General features: G+C 45.2%; 1 protein-coding gene across 9 annotated transcripts in view; it reads right to left on the bottom strand.

The window, feature by feature from the left end:
* LOC112262406 (protocadherin Fat 1-like) overlaps nt 1-22775 on the bottom strand; it is a 109093-nt gene that overhangs the window by 41399 nt on the left and 44919 nt on the right. For 7 of the 9 annotated variants that reach the window (XR_006084524.1, XM_042329747.1, XM_042329751.1 and 4 more), the window contains exons 5-10: nt 18431-18760; nt 16878-17094; nt 16339-16404; nt 15376-15515; nt 2467-2742; nt 1525-1735 (exon numbers count right to left, since the gene is read on the bottom strand). Coding sequence is in view for 8 of the 9 variants with exons in the window: in XM_042329747.1 (XP_042185681.1) it covers nt 1525-1735; nt 2467-2742; nt 15376-15515; nt 16339-16404; nt 16878-17094; nt 18431-18760 (1240 nt within the window). In the remaining variant the exon portion in view is untranslated. The remainder of the gene's footprint in view (nt 1-1524; nt 1736-2466; nt 2743-15375; nt 15516-16338; nt 16405-16877; nt 17095-18430; nt 18761-22775) is intronic. The other 2 variants (XM_042329752.1, XM_042329750.1) reach the window with 1 other exon arrangement.

Below are 22775 nucleotides of genomic sequence, written 5' to 3' on the forward strand. Positions count from 1 at the left end.
GGATGTATCTCAATCCACTGCATCTGCCGATGGCACTATTCCACATCTGCTGTGAAAGTTTGACAGAGCTAGAGCGTCAGACCATAAGACATCCTGAAAATTGGTCTTCTCACAAAATTGTCGGTAGCGTCCAAACAGTTTGGCCTACAAACTATTATGACCCCTCTATGGAAGGATGAGACTCTCACGAACAATTGTGTTCTCTGTTTTGCTCCACGACCCCCACAAGCGTCTTGGGACACGTCTGAGGTCAGTACAGCTGATCTGACAACTTCCCTCTGTGGGAAGGTGAGACTATCACGAACATGTTTTTCTCTAGGATGCCCACAGGCCTCACAAGACTCGTCTGAAGGTTTCCCGGTATACGTTTTTTAATGGAAGTATATATGGAGACTGGTTAGAGTCAAAAAGAATGGGTTAGATACATGTCCTATATCTTTCAGATATAGAACAGACACTTAAAAAAACTTTTTTTTTTTTTTGGGGGGGATGTATCTGTTGTAGTGAATCTGTTATTCATTGTTTTTGTTTGGACTAATAGCAGTAAGAATATATATATATTTGAAAAGTTAAAAAAAATATATATATATATACTTTTTTACTTTTAAAATTCTTAACAGCAAAATGATCCTTGGTATGACCTCCTTAAAACAATACAGCAAATTCAAGATGAACCGCTCTGATTAGCATACTCCCTGCTTTGGTCTAAAAGGGATACAGCCTAGGAGAACTTACACAGCAGGTTAGGAAAATTAAAGTAGCAGGTTAGGATAATTAGGTTAAGGTTAGGAAAGGGGTTAGGGTTAGCTAAAATGCAAAAACAAATCTACTTCTGATGTCTGGATTTAGTTAAATTGACATGACTCCCTTCATTCCCTCACCCCCCAAATGGCCATAGCTCTCGAAAGGCATTCGTGAAGATTGCCTACACCAGTCCACCTCTGCTTTGAAAACCTGACTCATTCTCCGGCAAGATACATTTCAATGAGCTTGAGTCATCTCAACTATCTGAAAAATGTACATCCTAAACAAAGAACCCAGCCAATGACTACATGCCCGACCCTCTCCCAAAACACAGCTTATTTTACAGGGAAAACAATGGTGTGAAATTCAGAGGGGGCATCGGCCCAACTCCCATATGCTTGGAGATCCTCTGACAAAGTCCTCCTACTTTGCGTGAAGTATTCCATTCAAGACCGAGGGTCAGTGGGCAGGGGACCTCTGGATGCCCTGCATACATTTTCCCCAGGCCCATGCGTTGGTATCGCTAACTGGGCTGCTATGCATACCTCTATCATGACTGGCCAGAGGCTAGAGAATGCCAGTATGGCTGACATGTTAAGAATGTGGCTCCGGGGTGAAGTTTCCCCTAGGTACCGATCTAGGATCAGCTTCCCCTCCTCAAATCCTAAACTTAACCATTAGTGTGGAAAATGCAAAACTGACCCAAGATCTGTATCTAGGGGCAACCTCATGCTACTCCTAAGAATGTAGTCGAGGGCGCCTGTGGTGCTGTTAGCCAACCTGACTCGATGCTGTAGATGACCTCTGCATTCTGTCCCTTGTCTTTGTCCAGGGCTGTGACCTGGAGGACTGCCGAGCCCAAGGTGGCCGACTCGAAGACGCGCCCGGAGTAGGGCGAGCCCGCGAACCACGGCGCGTTGTCGTTGGTGTCCGCCACGTCCACGATGACGCGCACTAGGTTCCTCTTGACAGGGATGTCCTGGTCACGTACCTGGGGGGGAGCGAGAAAGAAAGAAAAAGAGAGAGAGAGATGCAGAGAAAGGAATAGGACAGTGGAGGAGACATATAGGGATGACAGAAAAAGAGAGAATGGGTGAGTTGTAATACAATCTGAAGCAAACTTCTTTCCATCAACAGTAACTTCATTAAAATGGCAACTCATCAAATCGTTTAAAAAAAACACGTCAAAGTAACTCTTTTTCTTAATTTTTCTTAATTCCCAGTGATCCAAACAAGTAAACAATGAATGGGGGTCACTTTGGATGGGTGCTGCATGGTTAGTTCCAAATGGCAAATACCAGCAAACAAACAAACAATTAATCAATACAGGCTGACTGCCCATCTGTTGGAATTGGAGAGTGGCTGATTGAGAGAGACACACACAGTGGCTGAATAGGAGAGAGTGGTCTAAAACCTATGTTACTCTCTCAATGGAGAAAGTGGCTCAGAATCAAACCTTTCATAATATGCTAATAGAACACCGACATTCCTTTTATCTGTTCCGTTTCTATGGTAATAATGATGATGATAAAAACGACATGTTCCGATTGGCTGGGCTGAGTGGGTTCGTTCAGGGTGTAGAGAGCATGTGTTAATTGTCTGAGCACCACACCACTTTGACCAACGCTCTAGCACGTTTTTCCAGCACACTCAGCACTGATACCAGAATAATAACACACATTATTAAATAGGTAGATTCGAGAAAATCCGTGAAATCCGTACCATAACGGTGAGAGTGTGGCGCCGCATGGTCTCGTGGTCAAGCCGCTCGGCCGTGTAGAGGGCACCGGTTCCCGGGTCCAGACGGAACTTCTTGAGACTGAAGGGGTCGGTGCTGCTCAAGAGGGTAAAGGTCAACTTGTTCTTATCGTCTTCGTCCGTGGCACCGATCCGGAGCACCTCGGTCTCTGGCAGCGTGTCCTCGGCCACAACCACCTCATAGCGTGGCTGGGAAAACTGGGGCCGGTGGTTGTTGGTATCGATGACACGGATCAGCACCTGGTGGAAGGAGGGGAGAGGGAGGGTAGATGTCAGTGTAGTGAATATTTGAGTCAGGGTCAATCTGAGAGTAATGCATGATGTTGTGAATATTTGAGTCAGGGTCAATCTGAGAGTAATGCATGATGTTGTGAATATTTGAGTCAGGGTCAATCTGAGAGTAATGCATGATGTTGTGAATATTTGAGTCAGGGTCAATCTGAGAGTAATGCATGATGTTGTTGACTTTTCACTGTCTCTTAGTAATTGTTTCTCTGTCTCCATTCTTCACTCACGCTCTCCCTTTCTCCATTCCCGAGAGTGCTATTTTCATCCTCTACTTCCCATCTCTCCCTCCTACTTTCTCCCTTCCCGACTCCCTCTTCCCCTCTCTACATCCCTTTCCATCCATCTTTCAAGTGATGAGCAGTGTTGTGAAATATTTTCCACCGGATGGCCACTTGCCACTGCCGACAAGGAAAACAAGAAATCAATGTGGGGATAGCCCTAATGCATTCAGGTGAAGACACATTGAGGGAGCATTGAGGGAGCGTTAAAGAGGCTGTGATAAAGTTACAGGTGATCGCTTGATAAACGACATCAAAGTAAGCCATCAGTTGTGAAACGTGAAATGCATATAGAAGTATATTGCAGATTCAAAAAGGTTCACCGGCTATTTGTCACACGGACAACGTGGGTTTCATAGTTCAAGGATGAAGATTGATTATGAAAAAAAAGAAAATCTGCTCATACACCGAGGCACACTTTAGTAGGAGCGTATAATAATACATTGACAGATATATTTATGCACACGATCTCTGATAAAAAAGTGCCATTGTGTGCCACCCCCCCATTTCATACAAAGCATCACATCCCTGGTCCCTAAACTAAAAAACCAGAGAGGCTTGTTTTTAATCAACGTCAGCCACTCGTCTACTGGACTTCCGACGAGGGATTAGGGCGAGCCCATGGAATGGCTGTGGCTGGCCCCGGTGGGGCTTTTCCACGGCGGAAACAAAAGGGAAAACACAGATTGGACACCTGGATGCCAGCCACCAGGGGGCAATGTCCCACATGGGAATAACACATCCAGCTGGAACCCGTATACCTGAATCCCACTATATAGGGCCAAACTGAGCCAAGCCGAGCTGAGCCATACTGGGCTGGCCTGGTTGCACATCCGCCATAGTTGCTAGAAGCGTGCTGTAAAAGACAACGTGAAAACAAAATATTTGAGCCGGCGGGGCACGGTTCAAATCAAATCAAAAAGGGCCCATACACATATTCAGCAGACGTTATTGCGGGTGTAGCGAAATGCTTGTGTTCCTAGCTCCAACGGTGCAGTGATATCTAACAATACACACAAATGTAAAAGTAAACGAATGGAATTAAGAAATAAGAGAAATATTAGGACCAGCAATGTTTGCATTCAGGGTAGGAATCGTAGTCAAGAGGACAGAAATAGGCAGCTCACTCACTGCCCACACCTCTGCTCTGCTGTCAAAAAATGTCCGTTGGTGCCTCTTGACAGCAACGAGAGGATGGAGAGCACTGCCAGCAGAGCGCAGGCGACAAATATAGCCTAATCTGACGGGTGCGATAACATTAAAAATCTGTCGTGTGCTGTGAGGTTGGCAGGGCTGGCTGGGTTCACAGATGCCCATGTCAAGCAGCGGGGAGTACAGCTATTGGCTAGGTTACATACTAGTTAGGCAGTGCTTTGGCTTCAGAGCTGGCAGTCTCAAATGTTAGCGGCATGCTAACAGTCAAGAGTTGTATCAGTCTGCTAGCGGATTGGATGAAAGTTAAGCTTCTGGAAGATATTCTTCTCAGTCCAAGTAGAATTGCATACCGCAGTGTACTGTATATTGCAACTGTACAGTTGCATCTCTAATCTATCCCTCTCGCTTTCTATCTCATACAGTTTTGTAGGGAACTGGCTGTTATCTAGATGCAGGCACGTCCACAGATGGGGCTCAACCTGTCCCCGAGCACCTGCCCTTTTGCCCTGCTATGAATTACTTTTTGTTTCAATTTAGATTCTCTTTTCATTTTTGTTTTTCATGTAAAATGTAACAGAGTGCTCAGCAAACGAGCACATTTCATAAGCTCTTGAATCTCAGAAATGTCCCCCCCCTGCCCAGCCTGAAGAAGCTCACTTGTCTGACTTGCATGTAGGGGCCACTAGCTGCGAGGCTTGAATGCTGGTAGGAGGCTACTTTAGAGTTGTATCTGTCATATCTGTGTCTCTCACTGTTAGGGACATAGAATGGGGCAACTTGACTGCGTCTTAGATGTCAGCAGCAGAACAAACTCACATCAAGTAAAAAAAAGTTGGTTTCAACAGCATAGCGAACTAGCTAGCACATTTACGTCATCATTCGCTCCGATCAGCTGATAAGACCCTCTTTTCCCAATGCCAATCACCTCTGGTGGTCTGGCATTAAGCTTGCTCACAATGTGTGATGTTGGCTGTTGATTTAGAAAATAAATAGGTCTATACATTTGGACATTTTGGCTAGAGAGACATTTGGTATGTTGTGATTTGAGCTCTGAGAGTTATTTCTGAGCACCAAAATGTCTGTGCACAGTCCTGTTTAGATCCTTCTTGAAACTGTACTCAGTGTGACCATAAAGGGGTCCCCAGTGGGGTGTCTGTGGTGTTATGGATAGGACCCCCTTGGCAGCCCACCAGTCTCTCGCTCTCTAGTCCAGGCGCCTCGTTTCATGTCCCGCCAGACGTCACACTCTCTGAGGTCCCCGGGGCCTCTGCGATCCAGTTTGCACACACATACAAACACTCTCAACCCGCCACCGCGAGTTGAGCCCCTACACAATGCGTTTCAATCTGGACGGTGGCAGATAGCGCTGTGAGCAAAAGGAGGGCCCTTCACAAGCGGCTGGGCCTGAGAGAAGAAAAAAAAAGCAATAGAAGAAGAAATCCCAGGCGAGTGTCCACTCCTATCCACCCAACCATCCACCAAGTGAGTCTCCATACTGTCAGAAAGGAAAGGGGCGGGTGGGGGGGACGAGACCGAGAAAAAGACGAAAGTCCACCAGCATCTATCCATCGGTCTATTTTTCGGGAAAAAAACACAAATTCGGTGAGGAAAGCATATAGCCTCTTCAAGACACTTTCAAAGGGGCATTAACCCCGAATCTGAATGATGCAGTGTGACTGGCAGTTGAAAAGATGGCAAAGGAGAGAAGTTCCTCACTCCTGATAACTTCCTGAGGGACTCGGGTCAACGCAACACGATTGGGACTGAGACAGCAAACGGAAACATATGACAGATGAAGAGATTAAAGGATGAAGAGAAAGAGAAAGATTTTTTAATTTTTTTTAAAGGTGAGAGAGATACTGAAAGGGAGAAAACGGCTGAGAGGAGAGCCCGATTCACCATGAGTAAGAGAAAAAGAGCGGGAGAGACAGAAAGAAAAGAGAAATAGAAGGTGAAATTCAGAGAGGAGACAGTGAGGGAGAGAAAGAAAGAAAAGATAAAAAGACATAATACATGCAATATGAAGAAGGAGCCGTCTGTTCCCCTCTAAGAGAATAAAAATACTTAGATAAAGGAGGTGAAAACCGGACAGCATCTACGCGAAAAGGAGAGTGAGGAACAAGACAAATATGGAAAGTGAAAGAGAGAGAAAGATGGAAAAAGAAAACCGATAAATGGGAGCTGAGGCAGATTGTGGACACCACAGCCTGAAGCACGACTGCAGAGCAGGAGGATGGTATGGGGGGCTAGCAAGGAGGCAGGGGAAAGGAATGGACGGGGGGCAGCCTGCCGATGAGGTGCCCAGGATGGAATGTTTCTCTCCGCCCCTGCTTCGGATCAGCTGACCCACACACACACACAGAGACAGAGGACAGAGAGAGACAGAGAGCGAGAGAGGCGCCGCTTTCGAGCAAGAGGCAGACAAACAGACAGACAGACTGTTCGTTTGGTAGGTAGGTATAGGCAGGCAGAAAGAAAGGAAAGAGAGAGCGAGAGAGAGAGAGAGAGAGAGAGAGAGAGAGAGAGAAAGATGGACAGAAAGACAGACAAACTCCCACATAACAGAACACCACACAGAAACATTTTACTTCACTATGGTGTCACTTAGCCAGTCAGAGAGCTAGGAACAGGTCAGCAAGGCAGCTGGAACAGGCATATAAGCCTAGGTCCAACCACAACCGAACAACAAACAACAGCGCGAGCGAGAGCCAGCCAGCAACTTCCGAGAGGGACAGGAGGGGAAAATGAAGCCAGAGCGAGAGCGAGTTCACACCTCCCCCACACAGACCTCCAAAGCAGACCTGTGTGCGGCGTCCAACATGGTACACGCGAGGCAGAAAAACGCCACCGCCCTCAGCGGGCGCCATGTCCTGGTAAGGCGGTAAGGCGATGCCCCTTCCCCGCCCCCGCCAAGTGGCAGGTTTTTGGGTCCGGGATGTTGGCACGGTCCAACCTGTAGCTACATGATTCTCAAAATAGGATTGAAATAGAACACGACCAACAGAGGTCCAGTGTTTCTTGTTTAGGCCTTATTCTCCCTTAACAGAATAAAGAAAAATAATGATCTCTGCATGGTGGGACTGAGAGGGAGGGAGGGAGAACCTCAAATTTGGAAGGAAACAGAGAGGGAGGGAGAGAAAGAGAGAAAGGGAATTGAAAGAGGGAAAGAGAGAGATGGAGACCGATAGAAACGGCGCGAGAGACTGATAGAAACAGAAAGAGAGAAATAAAGAGATAGGGAGAAAACAAGAAAACAACCAAACGCATCCCTTGGAGAGAGGAAGAAGGGAGGAGAGAGAAAAAAACGAAAGAAAATAGGCCAGCAAGTCTGGCAGAGGCAGACACCACATGACTTTGAATTGAAGGAGAAGGTAAGTGAAACTGTGTGTGTGTGTTCCGTTTCGACTAAACGAATGGCATACTCCCGGCCACAGGGTACACGGCACACCTCCACCACAGAAAACAAAGTACCCAAAACATCCATTTGTATCTTGAATCCGTTGGAACCGTATTTCCTATAAAATACACTCATTTTGACCAGAGCCTTATGGACAACGCCCTCGACTGTCCGAGGAAAGAACTGATCAGGGGAATCAGCATGTTCTGTTGTTTTTTGTTTTTTTATCTTCCCCTTGGTTTACACGCAACGTCACAAAAATAGGTCTTACTTGGGTGTCATCCAAAGTCAATTACTCTGTTATTTCCATTGACTCAACTCCAAACCTTAAAAAGCTGAAACAGAATATTGAACTTTATTAAAGCAGACAAATCCAGGGGGATGAAGCATTTTAAAATCTCTTCGAAAAAAGATTGTTACCCTTTTTGTTCACTGAATATTTTACATAATTTAAATTAACAGATCGTAAACTGACACATTTTGTATTCTCTCTCGCTCTCCCTCTCTCCCCCGACACACAGACACCCCTAAAACGGGCCAGACCACCCCCACCCCACTCCCCAACACGACCCAAATTCCCTGTATGTGTGCTAATCCGCGGCCTGCGACTGATTTTCTCTGATGTCTAACTAAGAGGGTTCGGCTCCACAAAGGCCTTCACACACCCCTCACGGTAACGAGAGGAGACTTGAAAAACGGGGTGCCGAGCCTTTTGACCACTGTCAGCGCCATGACTAATTGTGTTATGTAACTTCTCCCCTTTGTCACGCCATCCCACTGGTCAAAAGATGAATGTGTCCCAACTGGAACCGTATTTCCTATAAAATACACTCATTTTGACCAGAGCCTTATGGACAACGCCCTCGACTGTCCGAGGAAAGAACTGATCCGGGAAATCAGCGATACCCGATATTTATGTATTCTGAACTTGGCCAAATCTGACTAATAAGTCAATGTATCGACTGGGATAGAAGATAATGAAGGAGGGGTCAGCTGAAGTGAATTGTCCTCGAAGTTCGAGTGTTTGTGTGTGTGTGTGTGTGCATATGCAAGCGTGTACAGTACCAGTCAAATGTTTGGAAACGCCTACTTATTTAAGGGTTTTCCTTTATTTTTTACTATTTCTACATTGTAAAATACTAGTGAAGACATCAAACATATGAAATAACACATATAGAATCACGTGGTAACCAAAAAAGTGTTAAACAAATCTAAATATATTTTATATTTGAGATTCTTCAAAGTAGCCACCCTTTGCCTTGATGACACCTTTGCACACTCTTGGTATTCTCTTAACCAGCTTCACGAGGAAGTCACATGGAATGCATTTCAATTAACAGGTGTGCCTTGTTAAAAGTTAATTTGAGGAATTTCTTTCCTTCTTAATGCGTTTGTGCCAATCAGTTGTGTTGTGACAAGGTAGGAGTGGAAAACAGAAGATGGACCTATTTGGTAAAAGACAAAGTCCATATTATGGCAAGAACAGCTCAAATAAGCAAAGAGAAACGATAGTCCATCATTACATTAAGACATGAAGGTCAGTCAATCTGGAAAATGTCAAGTGCCGTTGCAAAAACCATCAAGTGCCATGATGAAAGTGGCTCTCATGTTGACCACCACAGGAAAGGAAGACCGAAAGATACAATTGAAGTCGGAAGTTCACATACACTTAGGTTTGAGTCATTAAAACTCATTTTTCAACCACTCCACAAATGTGTTGTTAACTTCTTATGGTTAGGGGGCAGTATTGAGTAGCTTGGATGAATAAGGTGCCCAGAGTAAACTGCCTGCTACGCAATCCCAGAAGTTAAGATATGCATAATATTAGTATATTTGGATAGAAAACACTCTGAAGTTTCTAAAACTGTTTGAATAATATCTGTGAGTATAACAGAACTCATATGGCAGGCAAAAACCTGAGAAAAAAATCCAACCAGGAAGTGGGAAATCTGAGGTTTGTAGGTTTTCAACTCATTGCCTATCAAAGATACAGTGGGATATTGGTCATTTTGCACTTCCTAAGGCTTCCACTAGATGTCAACAGTCTTTAGAACCTTGTTTGATGCTTCTACTGTGAAATGGGGGCAAATGAGAGGGGAATGAGTCAGAGGTCTGCCAGAGCGCCACAAGCTGGCCATGCTTGTTCACGTGAGAGCGAGCTCGGTTCCATTGCATTTCTACAGACAAAGGAATTCACTGGTTGGAACATTATTGAAGATTTATGTTAAAAACATCCTAAAGATTGATTCTATACATCGTTTGACATGTTTCTATTGACTGTAACGGATCTCTTTGACTTTGTCTGCGCTTAGTTATCGTGCGGCATGAATTTGGATATGTGAACTGAACGCGCTAACAAAGAGGAGGTATTTGGACATAAATGGACATTATCGAACAAAACAAACATTTATTGTGGAACTGGGATTCCTGGGAGTGCATTCTGATGAAGATCAAAGGTAAGTGAATATTTATAATGCTATTTCTGACTTCTGTTGACTACACAACATGGCAGATATCTGGTTGGGTTGTTTTGGTCTCTGAGTGCCGTACTCAGATTATAGCATGGTGTGCTTTTTCCGTAAAGTTGTTTTGAAATCTGACACAGCGGTTGCATTAGGGAGAAGTGTATATATAATTCCATGCATAATAGTTGTATCTTTTATCAATTATTATTATGAGTATTTCTGTAAATTGATGTGGCTCTCTGCAAAATCACTGGATGTTTTGGAACTACTGAACATAATGCGCCAATGTAAACCATTGTTTTTATATAAATATGAACTTTATCGAACAAAACATACATGTATTGTGTAACATGAAGTCATCTGATGAAGATCATAAAAGTTTAGTGATTAATTTTATCTATATTTCTGCTTTTTGTGACTCCTCTCTTTGGCTGGAAAAATGGCTGTGTTTTTCTGTGACTTGGCTCTGACCTATAACATAATTGTTTGGTTTGCTTTCACTGTAAAGCCTTTTTGAAAATCAGACACTGTGGTGCGATTAACAAGATGTGTATCTTTAAAATGGTGTAAAATACTTGTATGTTTGAGGAATTTTAATTATGGGATTTCTGTTGTTTTGAATTTGTTGCCCTGCACTTTCACTGGCTGTTGTCATATCGATCCCGTTAGCGGGATCTCAGCCCAAACTATAGTACCGACTTGTCTTTGTGAGACACAGAGTAGGTGAATGGATGAACTCTTCATGTGTGGTTCCCACCGTTAAGCATGGAGGATGTGTTACGGTGTGGGGGTGCTTTGCTGGTGACACTGTTGATGAAGAATTTAGAATTCAAGGCACACCTAACCAGCATGGCTACCACAGCATTCTGCAGGGATACGCAGTCCCATCTGGTTTGCGCTTAGTGGGAATATAATTTGTTTTTCAACAGGACAATGACCCAAAACACCTCCAGAATGTGAAAGGGCTATTTGACCAAGAAGGAGGGTGATGGAGTGCTACATCAGATGACCTGGCCTCCACAATCACCCGACCTCAACCTAATTGAGATGGTTTGGGATGAGTTGGACCACAGAGTGAAAGAAAAGCAGCCAACAAGTGCTCAAGATATGTGGGGACTCCTTCAAGACTGTTGGAAAATAATTCCAGCTAAAGCTGGTTGAGAGGATGCCAGGAGTGTGTAAAGCTATCATCAAGGGAAAGGGTGGCTACTTTGAAGAATCTAAAATATACACTGCTCAAAAAAAATAAAGGGAACACTTAAACAACACAATGTAACTCCAAGTCAATCACACTTCTGTGAAATCAAACTGTCCACTTAGGAAGCAACACTGATTGACAATAAATTTCACATGCTGTTGTGCAAATGGAATAGACAACAGGTGGAAATTATAGGCAATTAGCAAGACACCCCCCAATAAAGGAGTGGTTCTGCAGGTGGGGACCACAGACCACTTCTCAGTTCCTATGCTTCCTGGCTGATGTTTGGGTCACGTTTTAATGCTGGCAGTGCTTTCACTCTAGTGGTAGCATGAGACGAAGTCTACAACCAACACAAGTGGCTCAGGTAGTGCAGCTCATCCAGGATGGCACATCAATGCGAGCTGTGGCAAGAAGGTTTGCTGTGTCGGTCAGCGTAGTGTCCAGAGCATGGAGGAGCTACCAGGAGACAGGCCAGTACATCAGGAGATGTGGAGGAGGCGGTAGGAGGGCAACAACCCAGCAGCAGGACCGCTACCTCCGCCTTTGTGCAAGGAGGAGCAGGAGGAGCACTGCCAGAGCCCTGCAAAATTACCTCCAGCAGGCCACAAATGTGCATGTGTCTGCTCAAACGGTCAGAAACAGACTCCATGAGGATGGTATGAGGGCCCGACGTCCACAGGTGGGGGTTGTGCTTACAACCCAACACCGTGCAGGACATTTTCATTTGCCAGAGAACACCAAGATTGGCAAATTCGCCACGGGCGCCCTGTGCTCTTCACAGATGAAAGCAGGTTCACACTGAGCACATGTGACAGACGTGACAGTCTGGAGACGCCGTGGAGAACGTTCTGCTGCCTGCAACATCCTCCAGCATGACCAGACTGGTCAGTCATGGTGTGGGGTGGCATTTCTTTCGGGGGGCCGCACAGCCCTCCATGTTCTCGCCAGAGGTAGCCTGACTGCCATTAGGTACCGAGATGAGATCCTCAGACCCCTTGTGAGACCATATGCTGGTGCGGTTGGCCCTGGGTTCCTCCTAATGCAAGACAATGCTACACCTCATGTGGCTGAAGTGTGTCAGCAGTTCCTGCAAGAGGAAGGCATTGATGCTTTGGACTGGCCCGCCCGTTCCCCAGACCTGAATCCAATTGAGCACATCTGGGACATCATGTCTCGCTCCATCCACCAACACCAAGTTGCACCACAGAGTGTCCAGGAATTGGCGGATCCTTTAGTCCAGGTCTGGGAGGAGATCCCTCAGGAGACCATCCGCTACCTCATCAGGAGCATGCCCAGTCGTTGTAGGGAGGTCATACAGGCATGTGGGGGCCACACACACTACTGAGCCTCATTTTGACTTCTTTTAAGGACATTACATCAAAGTTGGATCAGCCTGTAGTGTGGTTTTCCACTTTAATTTTGAGTGTGACTCTAAATCCAGACCTCCATGGGTTGATAAATTTGATTTCCATTGATAATGTTTGTGTGATTTTGCTGTCAGCACATTCAACTATGTAAAGAAAAAAGTATTTAATAAGAATATTTAATTCATTCAGATGTTATTTTAGTGTTCCCTTTATTTTTTTGAGCAGTGTATTTTGTTTAACACTTTTTTTTATTACTACATGATTCCATATGTGTTATTTCATAGTGTTGATGTCTTCACTATTATTCTACAATGTAGCAGTAGTAGTACAAATAAAGAAAAACCCTGGAATGAGTAAGTGTGTCCAAACGTTTGACTGGTACTGTATCTATTTGTGTGTGCGTGCTTACATATGCAAGCACGTATGTATGTGTGTGTGTGTGTGTGCATTTTGCGTGTGTGTGTGTGTGTGTCTCTGTCTCTCTCCACATGACAATAGGGCGCTCTGTGATGTATCTGAAGCCTCCATTTAGCGACGCTTCCTTCAGCGGGCTGTGGAAAACACAGCCGCCCGCTTCGCCGCCCCAACCCAGCAGGCTGAGAGGGGCTCGGCGGCGCACAGGGCCACATGATAAAAGGCTCTATTTACAGGCAGAGACAACAAGTAGAGTTTTTTTCTCTCCCCAAAACAGATCTCTGAATGCTTTTGAGAAGAGGCACAGAACCATTGGAATTGGAATTTCATTGGAATTCATTGGAATTTCCAGAGTCGATAGGCCCAAGACTGTGACTATGGATAGGAACCTGGGTTGAAATTAGAGGTCGAACCGATTATGATTTTTCAACGCAGATACCGATTATTGGAAGACCAAAAAAAGCAGATACCAATTTATCGTATTTATAATAAACACAGAAATACAAGCCTTTGGTCATTAATATGGTCAAATCCGGACACTATCATTTCGAAAACAAAACGCTTATTCTTTCAGTGAAATAAGGAACAGTTCTGTATTTTTATCAAACGGGTAGCAAACCCAAGTCTAAATATTGCTGTTACATTGCACAACCTTCAATGTTATGTCATAGGAGCGAGGGAGGAAGAAAGAGCAGCCCAAACTGTAGCATATACCCTGACTCTGCGTACAATGAATGCAAGAGAAGTGACAATTTCCCTAGTTAATATTGCCTGCTAACATGAATTTCTTTGAACTAAATATGCAGGTTTAAAACGATATGCTTCTGTGTACTGATTTTAAGAAAGGCATTGATGTTTATGGATAGGTACATTCGTGCAAAGATTGTGCTTTTTTCACAAATGCGCTTTTGTTGAATCATCACACGTTTGGCGAAGTAGGCTGTGATTCGATTGATTATATGCAACGCAGGACAAGCTAGTTTACCTAGTAATATCGTCAACCATGTGTAGGTAACTAGTGATTATGTGAAGATTGATTGTTTTTTACAAGTTTAATAAGTTTATAAGTTTAATGCTAGCTAGCAACTTACCTTGGCCTGCAATCAGCCATCAGCGTCCAAAAATGCTGATTACCGATTGTTATGAAAACTTGAAAATCGGCCCTAATTAATTGGCCATGCCGAATAAATCGGTCAACCTCTAGTTGAAATAGTGTGTGTTTTATTTCAAATACTTTGATTGAGCTTGCCTGGCACAATGGAATGAATAGGATAGTCCTAAAAGAGCAAACCTGTCACTAGACATGCACAATGAAACACTTTGAAAGTAAACAAATGCTATTTGAACGCCAGTCTGGATTGGAAATGGAGAGGACAATAAGTTAACAATTTCTCATAATGGCTATATCATTATGCACCTGCCATGAGTTGGAGGTGACTAGTTGTGGATTTTCATAAAACCTTTACAGCTCTGCACGCCTCTAAACCTCAAGAGATTGTTCATCTCGGGATTAATGTGAATGTGAGAGTGGACCTGCACTTTTCTTTAGCCTCAATGCACTTTCATGTCTCCAGAGAGAGAGAGAGAGAGAGAGAGAGAAGTGAGAAAAGGAGAAGAAAAGACATGCAGGTTCAGTGAGGGGGAAGGAGGGGCGTAGCTGCAGACACGGGCTGTGGAATGCACACTTTTTAAAAAGCACCTGGCTAGACAGGCACCGTTCTTCCGCCCTCCTCTCCTTCTTCCTCCCTCGCTCCTAGGCCCATTAGAAATGAGACAATGGGAGAATCTCGGAGCTGGTCTGCCAAGAAAGCGGTTCTGAACGCTCCTTGTCTGTATCCCAAATCGCACCTTGTTCCCTATAAAGTGCAAGATAGAGTGAACAGGGTTCCATTTGGGATGTAGACCTCTTTTGCCGCCGGTAGATGTGGACAGAGAGAAGAAGGAATGTCCGTCAAGCACATGTTATGACGTTAGGGGTCAAGTTTGGAAAAGCGAGCGCCTGGAGTATGCCCGGTGTGGTGTTGACCCACGCACGAGTCTAATCAAAAACAGGCAATGGATGGGCGCACGGAATTTCTGACCTCTCTAGATCCACCTCCTTGCTTAACCCCTCATCTGTCTGTCAAACAAAGGGAGTCACAGGTTCATTTAAATTTGGCAAAAGTGCCGAAAATCCCAACTAAAAGCATTGAAAACGGATGGACACAGAATGAGGACTCTCGTGCAAACCATGGTTCATGGTTCATCCTACCTCATAGGATCCGTGACAAACTCTACCGCCGTCAACAAACATTAACGTTCCAATTACCTGGGTGCTGACAAATCGCGTCCCGTCCGTTGCCGCCACTGTCAGGTTGTAATTGGATTTCTGCTCGGCGTCGAGGGGCCTCGCCACAATCAGGGTCCCGCTGGCCTTGCCCACGTCAAAGCGGCTGTCGTAGTTCCCACCTGGTGGAAACGACGGAAGGAAGGGTTAGGCGGGCGCACAAATTAAAATGGACAGGAAATGAGTGGGGCCATCATCACCTGTTTAAATTATAACGCAGTACTGGAGCTAGGTAAGCTAACAGTGACATACGGTTCTGTTTGGCCGTGGCATTAGGCAAGAGGAACTTATACATAAATTGTATGTAATCCATGTATAATAACAAATGTATATTATCCATACTGTTGCCTACATTTTGATAAGCAACATTATCCCTATTGTTGATACATACAGAAGCACAAAATGATGTAAAAAACATTTCCCTGTACTTATGTTAACTTTCCAGACTCATTGTGGAACCATATGTGCAAGTGGTATTATGATGTGTATACATCAATCACGTACAGTTAGTTGCATGTGTCAATAGATTCCACGAGACACCGTGAATGAAATACACATACGGTACATAGACAAAATGGAGCCATATGTTCATGTTCACGTGCGGTATATGTGTTGACGTAAATCTGTTGTCACACGATCACAAGAATGACAGAAACAAATGCACAAGCTCAGCCACGTGACAGCACGGCTGGGTTCAAACGCCATTTGAACTCTTTCAAACACTTTGAGCCGGCATGAAGTGTAGCATGGGCGGGGTTTGCACTCCTATTGGTCTATGAAGCCGGGCAGGCTCAGTCAAGCACACCTAGAGCAGTTGAAATGATTTCAAATAGTTTTTGAACCCAGATCTGCATGACAGACATCACAGTCAACAATCTCCAACGGTACTAGAGATCACTTAATACAGCCAAGGGCAGCAGAGAGATCCCATTACAGCAGATCTACCTTCCGCTGTACAGTTGAGGTCGCAAGCCATCTGAACGACGTAAAACACTTCCCCCGTGTCTCCTTCTGGACAAACCAAATCCAGTACAAGAGACATTAGCAAAGGAGAAGAGAAGAGAAGCAGAGAAGGAGAAAACATAGAGAAAAAAGAGAGAGGCAAGGCGTCAGTCAAACGTTGGTTAGGAGAAGGGAGGAGGGAGAAGTATTTTCAGGAAATTTATGCAGTAGAGATGTTAACATTCACCATGCAAAGGAGTCACTATTAGAGACTCAATTATTACAGGGAGCAAGGAGAAAATAGGTTGTACGTTGGTTTTGTTTTTGGGTTTGTTGGGTTCACACTCATATTCGCTTGCTTGGGTTAGTGCTAAGAAGAAAGCTACAAGAATCTATGCCGGGGATGTCTTCCCTTGTCTATACAACTAGATTCATCTCCTTCTAGAGCGCATTCAACTGACCCACATACACACGCATGCGCGTATGCACAGACCCACACGCAACCTAAAACGGAACCCTGCAGCCACTCGTCAAGGTTTCACCTGTGATCTCGAACCAGACTGGCGTGTCCGACGTCTCCGTGGTGATGACCCCCACCATGTGCGCCACGGGGTCGCTCTCCATCACTGAGAAGAAGAAGGGGGGCTCCTCAAAGGCCAGGGGGGGGGCGCTGGCCGCCACCTCCGGCTTGGGGATCCACTCGATGTGCAGCCGGCAGGTGGACGACTTCTGGGGGCGCCCGTTGTCCACCGCTTTGATCTGAAAGAGAGAGGGAATGAATTGATTTGAATTGATTTGGGTAACTAAATTATACAACAAAACACACTGGATTCCCAGCAGATAGCACTTAAAAAGCATGAATTAAAATACTTGAATTAAAACATAGGGAGAGAGACGGGGGAGAGGAAAGAGAGAGAGAGTAAGAGAGCAAGAGAGAGAAATAGAGTGAGAGACAGAGACAGATAGGCCAAGGGGTCAAAGAACGGCCAGCCAGCCCACATGGAAAAAAACAACCACCGAGCAGAACACCAGTTACCATGGCGTCCCCCGTTAAACATATGTCCAGGGAGATTACTGTGTTAAGTGTCTAATTCCGTCAAGTGAGATAAATTTATCACAGGCAACACTGGCCCAAAAGTACTATGACATAAAAGTACTGTGACTATCCTAAACCTCAAAATGTTATCAACAAATGCAATATGGCATGTACATTGGAAATGTAAAAGTAAATCAACATGAATAAATCACAGTCCTCAGTCTGATATGTACAAAAATATAAATGCAACCTGTCAAGTGTTGGTCCCATGTTTCATGAGCTGAAAGAAAAGATCCCTGAAATGTTCGACAAAATGTTGTGCACAAATTTGTTTACATCCCTGTTAGTGAGCATTTCTCCTTTACCAAAGATAATCCATCCACCTGACACGTGTGGCATATGAAGAAACTGATTAAACAGCATGATCATTACACGGGTACACCTTGTGCTGGGGACAATAAAAGGCCACTTGAATGTCCAGTTTTGTCACAACATAATGCCACAGATGTCTACATTTGAGGGAGCGTGCAATTGGCATGCTGACTGCAGGAATGTCCACCAGAGCTACTACCAGATCATGTAATGTTAATTTGTCTACCATAAGCCGCCTCCAAAGTTGTGTTAGAGAATTTAGCAGTACGTCCAAATCGGCCTCACAACCACAGACCAGCCCAGCCCAGGACCTTCGCATCTGGCTTCTTCTCCTGCAGGATCATCTGAGATCAGCCACACGGACAGCTGATGAAACTGTCTGTAATGAAGACCTTTTGTGGGGAAAAACTCATTCTGATTGGCTGGGCCTGGCTCCAAGTGGGTGGGCCTATGCCTGCCCCCCACCCATGGCTGCGCCCCTGCCCAGTCATGTGAAATCCATAGGTTAGGTCGTAATGAATGTATTTCAATTGACTGATTTCCTTATATGAACTTTAACTCAGTTTTTTTTAATGTAATTGCTGCATGTTGCATTTATATTTTCGTTCGGTATAAGATGCGGAGGAATTTCCTCGCGAAAAATCCAGAGTACAAAAACGATGAATCAAAATGCGCTAGGCTACTCACGGTGAGGATGTCATACTCCCCGGCGGAGGAGAACTTCTTGGATGACACCAGACCCGTCTTTGGCTCGATGAAGAACTTCCCGTGCTCATCTCCCTCCTCGATGGAATAAGAGATCTCCGAGTTGGCACCCTCATCGCGGTCCGAGGCGATCACCCGGTACACGGGATCCCGCTTCAGAGCCCGGTCCTTTTCCGTTTTTTCCCGTTCTGGAAGCTTGATCTTGTAGATCTTCTCCAGGAACTGTGGCCGATTGTCGTTCTCGTCCAGGACTTTGACGATGACACGGACCGTGGTGGATTTGGCGGGAACCCCGTGGTCAGTGACGGTGATCTATTTGGGAAAAGTTTGGAAAAACATGTTATTAAAATGGAAGTATGGAAATTATGATGCCTGTGACTATTCTGAACAACAACAAAAAAAGAGCAGGAAATATGGAATTAGAATGGGAATTCCGTGAGAGAATTTGAGGAAAACATGGAATTACAATTGGAATCCTATGTTTGAGACTGTGAGAGGGAAAAGAGGGAAACGGTGAATGAAACGCTTCAAAGGATCTATGTGAATTAACTGTCATCACATTTCACATTTTGAACGGGCATTGTGTTCCATATTCCCATGCAACCTTGGAAAGTGTGTTGTCACGTAAACATTTCCAATTAAAGGCACGTTTAAAACCAGTTTAGCGAAACAATGCATATACTGCAGAGGAGGGGGTGGGCGGGGGGGACCAGGCAATAATGGAGCACATATGTGTAAGCAGTAAACTCTGCATCTCGTAAATATGTAATGACCGGAGCTCCTACGTTTGAAGACGTTCCTTATTCGAAGTCCTTGAACTAACCAAAGAGAGCGGAGGTAAAAAAGCAAACTCACTTTCTTCTCTCCCTTTTCCCTCGCTTTATCCCCCTTTCTCTCTCCCCCCTACCTCTTCCTCCCTCTCTCCATGTCATTGCTGTGCTCACAAATGTTTCTCAGTTAGTCAATTGGCTGCCAAAATTGAAGCAATTCCTTCCCGAGATTAGCGAGCTGTCAAGTCATTTTATTCAAAGACCCACGCTGTGCTTCCGGGAACCAATATGCGAAGGGAACAGGCTTGTTATTCACTCGCTCGCTTATTGAAGTTGAATTGTTCCCTTTCCTTCTTTCTTTCTTTCCCTTTCACTCATTCTTTTTTTTAATGGTGAATGGATTCAATGAAAGTGAGAGGCAAGTCATAGTTTGGCGTTTTTTTCTGAGACGAGCGCAACAAGACGGTCCAAAGACCACACTCGCTTTGCTGCTTTGCTTTCCTGCCACAGACGAATGAGACTCGTCGTTATTTTGGGGATGTAGCAGGTCCCGTTTCTTTGGTGAGCAATGTGCCCCTGAGCAAGGCAGTTAACCCACTGTTCCCCGGGGCGCCCAAGACCTGGATGTCAATGAAGGCAGCCCCCCAGCACCTCTCTGATTCAGAGGTATCCCCCTTCCCCAATGTCTTCTTGGTGCTCCAAAAACAATATATTCCGTTAAATGGGTTTACCTTTATTTGACTAGGCAAGTCAGTTAAGAGCAAATTCTTATTTTCAAGATCAGTTTGTGCGTTCTTGCCAATTCCCATGGTCATTGACACAAAGCACAAACTGATCTTGGACCAGGGTTTTAAAAAATAAAACCACCAATGGCACGATGTGTTAACCCATTTGGAGAGGTTTGATTAAAAATTGTTCAAAAATAATGATGAAACCTTACAGCCCATAGTTTGCTTGAGAGACTTAAGTTGGTTTTAACATTAGTTTTAACACTTGGTAGTTTGAACACTCAGCTGCTTTAACACTTTGGTTAATTAGGCCTGGCTTAATGTACGCAGCCAGCAATAAGCTTAGATGACCCAAACAAACACAACACTTAAATCTCATGAGTAACTGGGAAACTGAACTGGGGATCGTCCATCTCACAGCCGGGAGAGATGTGAGCAATTCTGAGCTTAAAGCGTCAGAAATAAAAAATAAAGAGCTGAACAATAGTCATTTAAAACCATCTGCTCAGCGCTTTAGCAAAAACACTTTGGGGTTGTGGTCACACGCCATTTGGCACTAGCAGCGACAATTAGCGGCATAATGTGTTTTTGTTTTCCTGCGCCTAGTCGGTCCAAGGCCGCCCGAGTTATTTGCCCGAACAAAATTAATTAAATGGGACGACGAGGACCATTCGAGTTTGGGGCGGCGTGCGCCTCTCGGGAGCAGTGTTGCCGGTGCGTTGGCCCGTATTCTCATATTCTGTAATGAACATTGCCATTACGGGCAGATGAGTTCATTTGGCCCCGTTTTCAGATTATATTCATGCATCCCAAATGGCACCCTACATCGACATGGTGCACTACTTTTGACCAGAGCCCTAGGTGTCCTGTTCAAAAGCAGTGCACTATATAGGGAGTAGAGTGTCATTGGTACACACGCTTTGTCCACAGTTCCGTCTGTGAAATCAAAGCAGTGGATTGAAAAAAGCTGAAGATGAGGACCCGGGCTAATGTGAACAGCTGAACTCGGCTGTGTGTGTGTGTATCCCAAATTATATCCGATTCCCGATATAGTGCACTTCTTTCGACCAGGGCCCACAGGCCTCTGGCCAAAAGTAGTGCATTAAATCGGGAATAGGGTGCCATTTGGGATGCAATTAAATGGTAATTATTGCAGAGCAACCGAAGAGACAAGATAGGAGCATCAATTACAAAAACTAACTGAACTCTGTAATACTGTACGGGGAACAAGTGGGTTAACTGCCTTTCTCAGGGGCAGAACGGCAGATTTTTACCTAGTCAGACAGAGTGAGTGAGTGAGTGTGTGTACATGAGTGCGCTTCCGAGCCGTGCTAGACAGTTGCTCATCAGCACATCCTACTCTTTCAAAACAAAGCCTTTACCAGAGGCCAGTCTCTCACCATGTCCGACAGACAGTCACAACAACGTGAAGACCGTGTCACAGTGGTTCTCAGGCTTTTTGGAATTAAATGTTTACACTTGGTGCGTATTGTTGCGCGTCTGCAACAAACCCCTGGTCAAATGGAGGCCAACTGTCAAGTCTGTCGTCGTGAAACATTAGTGCCTAGACACTTCAGAGGGCATTAACCAAGAAAGTGGCTGAGACTATAGACACTTGGGAAGTTGGTGTAGAGATATGCCTATGAGCAGAACATTAAACTTGCCTCTCTTTCAGAACTGGCCGAGCATGTCCTAACATGTCTCCCTTGTTGTTTCCCCTCCCTCCCTCCCTCTCCCTCCCTCCCTCCCTCTCCCTCTCTCCCTCCCTCACTCCCCCTCCATCACTCCCCCTCCATCACTCCCCCTCCATCACTCCCTCTCCCTCTCTCTCCCTCCCTCCCACTCACTCCCTCACCCTCACTCACTCACTCCCTCTCCCTCACTCACTCACTCCCTCTCACTCACTCCCTCTCACTCACTCCCTCTCCCTCCCTCCCTCCCTCTCACTCACTCCCTCCCTCTCACTCCCTCCCTCTCACTCACTCCCTCTCTCTCTCACACTCCCTCTCTCTCACACTCCCTCTCTCTCTCACACTCCCTCTCTCTCTCACACTCCCTCTCTCTCTCACACTCCCTCCCTCTCTCTCTCTCTCTCTCCCTCCCTTTCCCTTCCTCTCTCTCTCTCTCCCCCTCACTCTCAATTCAAGGGCTTTATTGGCATGGGAAACATATGTTAACATTGCCAAAGCAAGTGAAGTAGATAATAAACAAAAGATTACACTCACAGACGTTCCAAAAGAATAAAGGCATTGCAAACGTCATATTATGTCTATATACAGTGTTGTAACAATAGCAAGGCTATGCTCACTGCGTCTGTACATAGTCAAAGTTTTCCTTCAATTTGGGTCAGCTGGGAGGGGGGGTGGCTGGGTGGATGGGGAAAGGAATGGAGTTTATGATGGGGAGGGGTTGGTAGGTGGTGGTGTGTGTATGTGTGTGTGTACATGCTTGCATCTGTGCACATGCCAGCGTGTATGCGTGCGAGCGCCACTGGCAGTGGGAGTGGGGGAGGTCTCTGAGTGAGCAAATGCCAGGCTAATCTTGGTGAGCCTGGCATTTGCAAAACTGACCTAAGATCAGCTTATAAGACAAAGGTGGAGGAGGGAAGGTGGGAAGACCTCAAACCCTGGTCTGAACCCCTTTCTCCACAACCACCTACATATATACACACACACACACACACACACACACACACACACACACACACACACACACACACACACACACACACACACACACACACACACACACACACACACACACACACACACACACACACACACAACCAGTCAAAAGTTTGGACACACCAACTCATTCAAGTGTTTTTAT

Source organism: Oncorhynchus tshawytscha, linkage group LG11 (assembly GCF_018296145.1).
Source record: "Oncorhynchus tshawytscha isolate Ot180627B linkage group LG11, Otsh_v2.0, whole genome shotgun sequence".
NCBI classification, from domain to species: domain Eukaryota; kingdom Metazoa; phylum Chordata; class Actinopteri; order Salmoniformes; family Salmonidae; genus Oncorhynchus; species Oncorhynchus tshawytscha.